Source organism: Monodon monoceros, unplaced genomic scaffold (genome assembly GCF_005190385.1).
Source record: "Monodon monoceros isolate NGI ecotype Baffin Bay Population unplaced genomic scaffold, NGI_Narwhal_1 Super_Scaffold_19, whole genome shotgun sequence".
Classification (NCBI taxonomy): Eukaryota; Metazoa; Chordata; class Mammalia; order Artiodactyla; family Monodontidae; genus Monodon; species Monodon monoceros.
Genome location: NW_021703775.1, coordinates 69,364,354 through 69,377,853, shown reverse-complemented (window position 1 = coordinate 69,377,853; position 13,500 = coordinate 69,364,354). Strand labels below are relative to the sequence as shown.

General features: G+C 35.2%; 1 protein-coding gene across 8 annotated transcripts in view; it reads left to right on the top strand.

Annotated features, from left to right (window-relative positions):
- The window catches only part of NCOA1 (nuclear receptor coactivator 1), a 258,922-nt gene that overhangs the window by 157,100 nt on the left and 88,322 nt on the right, over positions 1–13,500 (top strand). For all 8 annotated transcript variants that reach the window (XM_029231466.1, XM_029231464.1, XM_029231467.1 and 5 more), the window contains 2 exons: positions 1,970–2,136; positions 7,685–7,782. In XM_029231466.1, coding sequence (XP_029087299.1) covers positions 1,970–2,136; positions 7,685–7,782 — 265 coding nt within the window. The remainder of the gene's footprint in view (positions 1–1,969; positions 2,137–7,684; positions 7,783–13,500) is intronic.

Here is a 13,500-nt window from a genome sequence, read left to right as displayed (position 1 = left end):
TGAATCCATTGTACATCTTTAACTGCTATTTCAGTATATTATGGTATTAGTGGAACAAAGAAAAAAATTATTAATATCAGGACTTTAAAGAATGAATATTTGTGGAATTAAATATTTGTGTGTTAATAAGGAATGTGGTCATCAAATAGGCAAAAGAGAATTATTGCTAAGGAGACTCTAATAAATGCCAGATAGAGAAGGAACCTCAATCAGATCAAAACAGCAGCTTTCCTACCTGAGAGAAGAGTCGGGATTTTATTCCATTCACCTTCAAGGATCTGGAGCAAGGTTTCTCAGCCTCCACACTGTTGACATTGTGGGCAAGATAATACTGTGCTGTGGGAAGCTATCCTATATATTGTAGGATGTTTGGTAGGATCCCTGGCTTCTACACACTAGATGCCAAATAGCATCTTTATATCAGTTATAATAACCAAAATGTCCTACCAGTTGTGATAACCAAAAATGGCTCCAGACATTGTCAAATATCCCTGGGGACAGGGAAAGCAATATGGCCCCCAGCTGATAATCATTGATGTAGCGCATAAAACGGCCGAAGACTCTTCTGTCATTGGATTACATGCTTTTTCTCATGGGGGGACAAAGAAAGAATTTTTACAGGAGAGTGCCAGGGCTTCAGGTTGGGGAAAGAAAAGTGACTACTTCTCTTAATCAGTTCAGAAAACTGTTACTGAGCGATGATAACCTAAGTACTCATAATCATAGGTAAGTGTCCAGAAGCTAGGAGGAATGCTGATATCAAGATGCAATTCAGTTTGTGTTGTCAGAGTTAATGTTCTTGTCTATTTCTATATATGTCAGTCCTTCTTAATTTAAGAATAAATAGATAAAACTATTGTATTTTACTTTAAATTTTTATTTGGGGAAAATTTTTTAACCTATAAAAGAATAGAGACTAGGAAACAATGTATACCCCCCACATATAAACCACGTATTTGCAGTTTTGTTTAAATAAAAGTAGTAAGATGATTAATGACAAAATTGATTTGTCTCTAATTCTTTCAATCTGTTTTTAATGATTATGCATATATAAGTATCTGAACAATATAGAATGTTCATTAAATTTATATATTACCTAATACTATGTGTATTTTTCTACAGTATACTTTTCAGCATGGATCTTTAGACATAAAGATAACTAGATTTATTCAGTTCTGTTAACTTTTGATACATATTGTATTACACGAATATACCGTATTTGAGAAATCTGTTTCCCTACAGATAGACATTCCCTATGGGTAAACAACCATTTTGTTACAAATTTTCATTCTTACAGCCAGCACTACAGTGAACATGAACATCCTCGTACACACCTCCTGTTTTATATGTAACAGTTTCTTTAGGATCTGTGTACATTTTTATGTTAACTGGGTAATTATCACATTGTTCTTTAAATGATAAGCATTGAGAGTTCCTTTTTTCTTGTCTCCGCACTTTAACGTTTTGCCAATCTGATGGGTGTGGGGTTATAATTTTAAGTACATTATAAGAATCAAGACTTTATCAGATTTCTAATTATAATTTATTTGAACTCTGGTGTAGTATGCCTGGTTAATTTACAACAAACTTATTTGAAAATTCAAATTTTCTATTTTAAGGAATTATTATTTGGAACACCTAATAATTTCAAATGCAACTAGTATATGTACTGTCTGCTTCTTTTTGATATCTAGTATTTATTTGAAATATTCAATGTATATACATCATTGAGGGAATACATCTGTGATGGCAGTCATTCTCTTTATGTTTTTTAGCTAGAATTGTTTTCTTCACCTTGGTATTTTGTAATATTTGTTTTTCAGATACAATTTTAAATTGTTTTCTAAATCTGGTTTTATATTCTAGATAAAAACAGGAATCTCTGTAAATATATAAATATTAAATACTTGATCAGAGAAGGAAATATGGTGGTAGAAAGTACAGTAACTGGATTTCCTTTGTGTAACAGCACTGAAAAGAGGCGCAGGGAGCAAGAAAATAAATATTTAGAAGAGCTAGCCGAGTTATTGTCTGCCAACATCAGTGACATTGACAGCTTGAGTGTAAAACCAGACAAATGCAAGATACTGAAGAAGACAGTCGATCAGATACAGCTAATGAAGAGAATGGAACAAGGTAAAAAAAATGAACAAAAAAACCCCTGTGACTGTGTGCTTTGTTATTAAGACATTTACAATATGTGATTTTATTTTTTATCATTAAGAAATTGCATTCAATTTTGTAATCTTATTAAAGGAACATTTTTGTTTAGATGCTATTTATTTTAGAATGTGAATCTGAGACCCTTCTTTTACAACAAAGTGGCTTATTAAGTTAGCTTGAGAACTGGTTGCCTTGAAAGGTTATGAGACCCAGTATCATAGGGGATTAAGTCAGGAGATACAAGTTGTGGTATCAGACCTGAGGCTCTGGCATAGGGTTGAAAGACAGCAACTCAGAGGTAGGAAAGTCCCTCCATATGAGTTATAAGTTTGTCTCTGCCTGGGCTCTGGGTGGGGGAAACAGCCTTCTCTGAGAAAACCCTGATTTATTTTTATGGTTCATGTTTATACTATTCATATTTACTGGGGACCCAACACCACACAACTCCTGGGTTGCCTACCAGAAACAAAGGCAAAGCACTTTGAAGGAACATAACCACACCTCGCCCTGTCAGGTTCCCAAAGAAAAAGTGCTTCTGAGGGAGATTTTGTGCTATAAACTTATATAACATAGGAGGAAATAATCCACGGTGAGTAAGAACACAAATAACAGACAGAAGGAATAGACCCCAAAGAACTTCAGATTAATAGCAGCAATGTAAAAAGACTATGAACAAACAGTATGTTTTAAATGGTTGAGGTGACAGGCTTTTAAGATTTTAGGAGTGGATAGTCTAGTGACAACTGATTTAGCAGACAGGAAAAACTGGTATTGTAGGTCTGCAGAGGGGATAGCCAACAAGAGGCTGTACGGCACCTTTCTTACTCAATCTGGAAACTCTGACAGCCTGGCTCATACTCCCTCAGCCGAAAATGGGAGGATTCCTCTGGGGCAATTGAGCAGTCCAAAGGGAAAGACACACAGACACTGACAGTTGGAATTGATCCCCCAAGTGAAAAAATCAGCTCCTTGCTCTGTCCCCACACTTCACACATCTTCCAGTCAGGATTTTAGTACCTCACTCTTTAATATGAATAAAAATCCAGATATTTGAAGAAAGTCTTTTTATAAAAGAGAATAAATCAAGCAAACGAACAGAATAAAGGGAACTCAGAGGAAGCAGAGACAATGCAGGGAGCAAAAGAAAATGTAAAGCCATCAAACCAGTCCCTCAGAGACAAAAAGGAGGATATTTCATCTATGAAACAAGAATAAGATGCTATAAAATGAAACATTGGAACTTAAAATCAGGATAGCTGAAAAAAACTTTACCTTATTACCTTATTTTCTCATACTCTCTGCCCCAAGCATTCCAGGAACACTATGCCTCAGGTATTTGCACTTGCTGTTCTCTCTGTCTGGAATTCTCTTCCCTGGATATACACAAGGCTCACTCCTGCATCCCTTTTATGTGTTGGTTCAAATATTTTTTCTCAATGAACTTGTCCCTCACTAACCTATCTAATACATACACACACACACACACCTCTCTACATCTTCCTTGATTTATTTTCCCCACAGTATTTTTTACATCTAACATATTACACATTTTATTTGTTTATTGCCTGCCTACCCCCACTAGAGCTTCATGAGGGCAAGGATTTTTCTTTGTTCACCATTGTATCCTTAATACCTGTAGCAGTTCCTGGGTACATAGTAGACTTTCAATGAATATTTGTTGAATAAAAAGATAGAGCGTTGAAAGATAATTTGAAGAAATCCCATAGAAAGTAAAATAAAAAAGACAAGCAAAGGAAAACAAGAGAAAGATAGAAATGTATAGGATTAGTTCAGGAGGTATAACACATCATTAGTCCCAGAAAAAAAAAACAAAAAAACAGACCAAAATTATAAGAAATAATGCAAAGAAACAAAAACCAAAAAGTTCTCAGAATTAGGGGATATGGGTTTCCAGATGGAAAGCACACATGTAGTGCACAGCACAATGAATAAAAAAGAAAGGAAAAAACCTCACACCAATGCACAATTTCTAGACACCAAAAAGAAAAAACAAGAGAGAGGAAAAAACAGACACATACTAGATTACTTTCAGGAGGGTCCGGATTTCCAAATAGGAACACTGAAAATGAGTATCCTGGACCTAGAATTCTGTGTTCATCCAAATGAAATATGAGTGCAAAATAAAGACATTTTCAGACATCTGAAGCCTCAAGAATGTTATCTCCTGTGTACTTTTTTTCAGAAATATCTATCAAGACCAAGGTAGTAAACCAAGAAAGAAAGGCATAGGATCTTAGCCCAGGGAAACCATGGAATCTTAACAAAAGAAAGGTAGAAGGAGACCCAGGGTTACAGTTGAGCAGCAGACTAAAGAAGTAGCCAGTCCCAACTGGAGCAGGTAGATAGAGAACTCTAGGAGGAATATTTCTATGGGGAAAAAAATGGAACACATAGAGTATATGATGACTGACCAAATTGAGAGGAATTTTTTAGTCTGGAGGAGAGTTTAGAGATGAATCAAACTTCACAGAAAAACTAAAACATGAAATATGAGAATTGTAAATTATAGCACATACCTTGACTCATTTGTGGACTATATTTATATGGCCATAGTAACATAGATACTAAATACTGACTGCTCTAAAAATTATTGTAACTATACTGGGAGGATGGGAAGAGGGGATATGTATGTGTGTCTAGATGGTTGATGTAAGTAAGTTAAATTCTTACCTTTTATGATGGCATGTTAATAGATTATGTCTAACATGGGCACAGTCAGGATATAGCAAATAAGCATGTTGTTGAGAAATACGGAATGTATTAGTTAGGATACAGACAAGGCTACTGTAGCAAGAGACCCAAAATACAGTGGCTTTAACAAGGTAGTCTAGGCATGTGTCAGAGGCTCAGGTTCCTTCCATCTGTTTTGCTGTGCCATTCCTAGGGTATTGCCCTTACCCATGTGGTCAAACATGGCTCACCTGTACCTGTTCCTGATGACAGGAAAGGGAAAGAAGAAAACAGAAGAAAACAGGCATGCTTCTGTCCCTTTAAGGACAAGACTCTGTCCTTGCATGTCTCATCTGTTCACATGCCTTAGGCCAGTCATATAGCCACTCCTGCCTTGGGTTTTGCCTAAAATTTTGTTTGTTGTGCTTATCATGCATAGTTACTTAATGTACTTGGACTTGATGGTTTATGTTTTTTTGGAACTGTTTAAGAAACAAAACCTGTCTTAATGTTAGAAATACATGAAATGATGAAGGAAGTACATCTTAGAACTAAATGAGAAACTCCTATACCATAATAATTTAAAAATAAATAACCCAGTTAATTAATGGGCAAAGGCTCTGGGTAGACATTTCTCTAAAGAAAATACACAAATGACCAATAAACACATGAAAAACATACTCAATATTATTAGCCATCAGAAAAATACAAATCAAAACCACAATGAGAGACCACTTTACACTTGCTAGGGTGGCTACAGTCAAAAAGACAGCTAGTAACAAGTGTTAGTAAGGATGGGAGAAACTGAAACCCTCATACAGTGCTGGTGAGAGTGTAAAATTCTGCATCCACTTTGGAAAACAGCCCAGTAGTTTCTCAAAATATTAAAGATAAAGTTATCATGTGGCCCAGCAAGTCCACTTGCAGGTATATACCCAAGAGAAATGAAAACTTGTACACAAATGTTTATAACAGCATTATTCATAAATAGCCAATAAGTGGAAGCAAACAGTATATCTATCAACTGATCGATGGGTAAATAAAGTGAGGTATACCTATACACTGGAATATTATTTAGCAATAAAAAATAGTGAAGTACTGATAAATGCTTCAACATAGATGAATCTTCAAAACATTACACTAAGCAAAAGAAGCCAGTCACAAAGGACCACATATTATATGATTCCATTTATATAAAATGTCAAAAATAGGCAAATCTATAGAGACAGAAAGTAGATTGGTGGTTGCCTTGGGCTTGGGAGTGTTGGGAAAATGAGGAATGACTGCTAAAGGGTATGGGGTTTCTTTTGGGGTTGATGAAATTGTTCTAAAATTTATTGTGATGGTGGCTGCACAACTCTGTGAATACACTAAAAACCACTGAATTGTATGTTTTAAATCCATGAATGGTATGCTGTGTGAATTGTAGCTCAGTAAAGCTGTTATTATAAACACTATATGAGATAACATTTTACACCCATTAGGTTCGCAAAAATTAAAAGCTGTGATGATATCAAGTGTCAGCATACAGAAAAACAATAACGCTTGTATGTTACTGGTGGTACATAGAGAGTAATTTGTCAAACTTAGTAATGTTGAAAATGCACAGACCCTGTGATCCAGCAATTTCACTTCTAATATTTACCCTAAAGAAACTGTCACAAATGTGCAAAAGAGGAAATACTGAAAATAGTTTATTACAGCATTGTAAGAAGTCAAAATGTCTACCAATAGGGGACTAGGAAATCAACTGTGGGTTATTCATATACTATACAGCAGTTCAAATGAGTGTATGAAATTTATATGTATCAGTATAGTTAAATCTCAAACATAATATTGAGTGGAAAAAGTTGAAAAAGTCTGTATATTTCTATGTAAACATTAAAACACAAAACAATAATATATTTGTAAAAATCATGCATATGTAGTTGAAGTATAAAAACATGCTTAGAAATGTTTATGCTGACCTCAGAACACTGGTTACTTCTGAAAACAGACAGAGGAGGAATAGTGGTAGAGCTGTAGCTCTATTTGTAGCATTTTATTTATTTAAAAAGGAAAGACCTGAAGCAAATAATGTTAACATCTGTGAAAAATGAATGGTGGCTGTGTGACTGTATGCTATGCCACTTTCTGTATTTTTTGGAATATTTGAAATATTTCATATTTTAAAGTGAAAAAAATGAATCTCTATATTCAGTAACACTGTATTTGCTTTTTGGTGAGCTAATTAGTCTGACAGATTGGAAACTTTTATATAAGTATGCTGCTGCTTTAAGATGATGGATGGACTTTTCAACATCACCACACAAAAGAATTCTAAATCATTTAACAGTTGCAGTTTTATCAATCAGATCATCATGACATGAAGGTGAAAAGTTAGCTATTTCACGCAGGCTCACAGAATCGTACCTTCACTCTCTCTTAAGTGGCAACTGATCAAATCAGGAAAGGAGAAAGATGGAGGAAATAATTATTCTTTTACAATTTACTTATTTCTTTAAAATATTTGGTGTAGACTTTTTTTTAAAAGGCTGTATATTTTTACACCATTTTTTCCATTTGTTGGAACACTGGATTTGGTAGGTCAGAATTCAAATCCTCCTGCTGCCATTTATTAGTTATATCATTTGGGACACATTATTTAACCTTTGTGAACCTCAATTTCATCATCCATAAAATGAGTATAATTAAGATTAAATGTGAAAGTGCCTACATAATGAATAAATATTATTTGAATCTGAAATTAGGTAAATTCATGTCTTAATAAACTTGCCATTATGGAAATGAGCTCTTTTTGGATGTGTGACTTTTTGCTGCTTTGTTACAGAGAAATCAACAACTGATGATGAAGTACAGAAGTCAGACATCTCGTCGAGTAGTCAAGGAGTGATAGAAAAGGAATCCTTGGGACCTCTTCTTTTGGAGGTAGCTGTTCTCATTGACTCAGAAAGTGATCAGAATTTTTTTTCTAGCCAATTTGGTTTTTTTCTTTATCTTCTTTTAGGTTTTAACATCCAATTAATAAATTATAAAACAAAGTAAAGTGTTAAGGAACTTTTAATAATTATTTTATTTTAGAAACTATATTGACCATTGTTACTATTTCAAAATTAAATGTGAATAATGAACATGAGAAATTTTCATAAAGATGCTACCAGAAAACTACTAGAGCTAATCGATAAATTTGGTAAAGTAGCAGGATACAAAATTAATGCAAAGAAATCTCTTGCATTCCTATAAACTAATCATGAAAAATCTGAAAGAGAAATTAAGGAAACACTCCCATTTACCACTGCAACAAAACGAATAAAATACCTAGGAATGAACCTACCTAAGGAGACAAAAGACCTGTATGCAGAAAACTATAAGATACTGATGAAAGAAATTTTAGATAATACAAACAGATGGAGAGATATACCATGTTCTTGGATTGGAAGATTCAACATTGTGAAAATGACTATACTACCCAAAGCAATCTACAAATTCAGTGCAATCCCTATCAAACTACCAATGGCATTTTTCACAGAACTAGAACAAAAAATTTTACAATTTGTATGGAAACACAAAAGACCCCGAATAGCCCCAAAGCAATCTTGAGAAAGAAAAACAGAGCTGGAGGAATCAGGCTTCCGGACTTCAGACTATACTACAAAGCTACAGTAATCAAGACAGTAGGGTACTGGCACAAGAACAGAAATATATATCAATGGAAAAGGATAGGAAGCCCAGAGATAAACCCACGCACATATGGTCACCTTACCTTTGATAAAGGAGGCAAGACTATACAGTGGAGAAGGACAGCCTCTTCAATAAGTGGTGCTGGGAAAACTGGACAGCTCCATGTAAAAGAATGAAATTAGAACACTCCCTAATACCATACACAAAAATAAACTCAAAATGGATTAAAGACCTAAATGTAAGGCCAGACACTATAAAACTCTTAGAGGAAAACATAGGCAGAACACTCTTTGACATAAATTGCAGCAAGATCTCTTTTGACCCACCTGCTAGAGAAAGGGAAATAAAAACAAAAATAAACAAATGGGACCTAATGAAACTTAAAAGCTTTTGCACAGCAAAAGAAAACATAAACAAGATGAAAAGACAGCTCTCAGAATGGGAGAAAATATTTGCAAATGAAGCAACTGACAAAGGATTAATTTCCAAAATTTACAAGTAGCTCATGCAGTTCAATATCAAGAAAACAAACAACCCCATCCAAAAATGGGCAGAAGACCTAAATAGACATTTCTCAAAAGAAGATATACAGATTGCCAACAAACACATGAAGGAATGTTCAACATCATTAATATTAGAGAAATGCAAATCAAAACTACAATGAGGTATCACCTCACACCAGTCAGAATGGCCATCATCAAAAAAGTCTACAAACAATAAATGCTGGAGAGGGTGTGGAGAAAAGGGAACCCTCTTGCACTGTTGGTGGGAATGTAAATTGATACAGCCACTGTGAAGAACAGTATGGAGGTTCCTTAAAAAACTAAAAACAGAACTACCATACAACCCAGCAATCCCACTACTGGGCATATACCCTGAGAAAACCAGAATTCAGAAAGAGTCATGTACCACACTGTTCATTGCAGCTCTATTTACAATAGCCAGGACATGGAAGCAACCTAAGTGTCCATTGACAGGTGAATGGATAAAGAAGATGTGGCACATATGTACAGTGGAATATTACTCAGTCATAAAAAGAAACGAAATTGAGTTATTTGTAGTGAGGTGGATGGACTTAGCGTCTGTCATACAGAGTGAAGTAAGTCAGAAAGAGAAAAACAAATACCGTATGCTAACACATATATATGGAATCTAAAAAAAAAAAAAATGGTTCTGAAGAACCTAGGGGCAGGACAGGAATAAAGACTCAGACATGGAGAATGGACTTGAGGAAACGGGGATGGGGAAGTATAAGCTGTGACAAAGTGAGAGAGTGGCATGGACATATGTACACTACCAAATGTAAAATAGATAGCTAGTGGGAAGCAGCCGCATAGCACAGGGAGATCAGCTTGGTGCTCTGTGACCACCTAGATAGGGAAGATGGGAGGGAGCTGCAAGATGGGGGAGATACGGGGTTATATGTATATATGTAGCAGATTCACTTTGTTATAAAGCAGAAACTAGCACACCATTGTAAAGCAATTATACTCCAATAAAGATGTTAAAAAAGAAAAAAATTTTGATAAAGGCATTCTAATGGTCGGATGGAAAACTGAAGACAACTGTCTGGTTTTGCTACTTCTTTATTATAGTTAGGACTAGTTGGGAAAAATAAAACTTTTAGAATTATTTAGCTAGCTAGTGCTAATTTCTACTGTAGAATTTCACTTTTGAGTAAGGGATGCCTCAGTTTATTACAGTAGGTATTTTCCTGACCAAAATTTTAAAACTATTTCTGTAGACATTATAAGAGAACTTACTATTTTAACAACTTTGTCAAACTTTTTAAAATGAAGAATTTTTAATCTTGAATTACTTTGTAATTACTGTGTAATTTTCACCCGCTTTTTCCTATCTAATCTTTCCTCCCTCTGTTCTCAAAACAGATATTTTGTTTCCGAGCGGACTCATCACCTTAAGTACTCCTTTTTCATACATGAATGTTTAAAAACACATATATGTGTGTATATATACACACTCATTCCCCACAAATTAGACTTTTCCATCTCTAAGCCTAATTTTATTTTTTTATATATGTATGTTTATTATGTACGTGCATATACTTAAATATAAATATGTGTATTTAAATCATACACATATTTAAAAATAAATATCTATAAAATTAAATAAATTCTCCTTTCCTGTCCTACCTCAAGGCCCTTCTGTCTGGTGAAGTCTTCCTAACACTCAAACTTGTATAGGTCTCTTGATTTTCTAACTCCTTTATACATTTTTTCCTATTACCCTAACTATTCTTCTGTTTTTGTATGAACCATAATTCCCTCTACCGACACCGCTAACGTGAGAACATTCTCAAAATTTAGTGCTTGGTTTTTTTAGCCCAAGTAATATCATTTGCTTCATCTTTTACCTCTTTAGAGATGACTCTCAAATATGTACTTCTTGCTTTAACCTCTTTCCGAACGCTATTCCTGTACTTTTAACAGGCTGCTAAATATTTTTGACTCTCCTGTTAGCAAGTTCCCCCTCAAAACCTAAATTTCTTTTTCCCCTCCAAGTTATACAAGCGCTTTGTTACTTTAGGCTGTTGGTTTTAATGATTTTTATTAGGGGAATGAGCACATATTTTATAGTGTTGTAAATATAAAAAAACATTGGCCATTGAAGCTGGATAGAAACTACTCTCTGGGTGAGTGTATAACATATAACTGGGAGAGGGGAAAGCCACCACATGTGATGGACTCTGATGTTTTTATTCTTTTCACAACCCCTTAAATTGATTGCATGACACATGACTGCCTTTTGGAAATAGTGTTATAATAAGTATAGTAAAAATGTTAATGGTAGAATCTGGTGGATATACAGATGTTCACTACAAAATTATTTCAACTTTGCTATATTTTAAATTTTTTAATATAAGCCATTAGAGGAAAATAAGTTAAAGAAAGAAAAGTACTTTAGGCTCATTTCCCGCTATCCCATCTCTTCCCCAGCCTTGGTTCCTGTCCGCATCCCACTGCTTGGTTACACTTGGGCCCTTCCCATCCTAGGATGAGACCTGACCCATCCTAGCACTTATTGCTTATCTCCTCTACTCTGCAGGATATCAGTAGACTAGTCTCTTCATATCTTCTAGTTTTTCTGTTGTGGTTCTGTCTGCCTTCTCGGTGTCCCTAAGTTTAAAACTGGCCTAAGAACTTTATATCTCCTGTCAATTCATTAAATATTTATGAAATGTATTTTCTGCATATAATGCCATTTGAGATACTGAAAAAGTATAAGGTGTAGAGGTCCTTGAGATTTGTGGAGTTCCTGTAGAGAAGTGGTAGTCATTTAAATCCCAGTTTTACCACAGGTTCTTCAGAAACCACAGAGATCAATAAGGAGAGCAAATAGATTATCCACAAACTGAAAACAGCACAACTGGAGCCAGAGAATACTACTACTGCTTTAATTTACATAGACATTTGTTATTTCTGTGTAAGAAAAATCTATAACACTTTAAAATGAACAGAAAACGACAGGAAAGCATCCATTCAAAACTGCTATAAGAAGAAAGCATTTTTTTTAGATGATGAAATTATTACCCTGAAAACCACTATGAATCAAAGGAAAACTGTAACACAACATTACACATGAATTACATGTCATTAGGCAAGCATTTTCAAATATGAAAAAACACATCAAATTAGAAGTTCCAAAAACTCAGAATAGAAATGTATTTAGGTTCTTGACTTCAAGGAGCTAATAATATTTTTATTTATGAGCTATACAGATGTGAAACTGAGACTGTAAAGTAGAATTACATTTATAGACTTCAAAGTTACCTTTATTGACAACCTTTTCTAACCCTTCTTCTGTATCTCCCAATCTGCCTCATTGCCTTAAACTTTATGGAATCTAATCCAGGGCGCCTAAGAGAAGAAGTGGTAGAAAAGCCACCACGAGATTGTTCACTGACTTATCCAGGCTGCAGTCTAGAGCTGCACTGTTCAGTAAGATAGTTACACATGGCTATTCAAAGTTAAATACAATGAAAAATTCAGACATTTTTACTGAATGTCTGGTGAGAAAAATTCTCACCAGCCACGTTTAAAATGCTCCATACCCACATGTGGTTAGTAGCTACTGTATTGGACAACACAGAAGAACATTTCCATCATTGCAGAAAGTTCTATTTGTCATCAGTCTAGAGGGGCCTGCTCAGGTAGAAGATCTGCACATCTAGAAGGTGACCAAATAGCCACGATATCGTGAGAAATTCTCACCATACAATTTTCAATATATTGCCCCCTCCTTTTTCTTAAACATAAAAAGGTAGCACAAGTTAAGAATAAAGGTATTGGAGGTAATTTCCTACACTTAAAGAGAGAGTGATGGGACTTCCTTGGCGGTCCAGTGGTTGAGACACTGCACTTCCAGTGCACAGGGCGCAGGTTCGATCCCTCGTCAGGGAACTAAGATCCCACATGCCGTATGGTGTGGACAAAAAAAGACAAAAACAAAAAACAAAATAAAACAAAAGGGAGAGTGGTATTAGAATTTATAGGCTTTTTTTTTTTTTTTTAAAGCTCCTCATTCTCCAGTGTTCTTTGCTGTCTAAGTTCCTCTACCTCCTCTTCACAGCTCTGCATTATCTGACTCTAACGCTGCTTATTTCCTATTGCTCCACAAGAAAATTCTGCGTTAGTCACAGAAGTCTCCCTATACCTTGCATGTGCGTTCAGGCCTCCTAACCTCGTATTATACCATTCCTTACATTGCTTTGTGGCTCTTTGACACTGTTGACCACCCACTTCCCTCTTCCTTAAAACTCCTCATGAGCCTCTTTTATAAAACTATCTCCTTGCCTCTCTGGCTGCGCTTTAGCCTTTTTCTCAGATTTCTCTTTCTTTAGCTGCCTTTTAAATGTTAGCATCCCCCAAGGTTCTGGCCTTGGCTCTTTTCCTTTTGTTTTTTGTTCTGTGCACATTTCCTGGACAGTTTTATCAACATCTATGT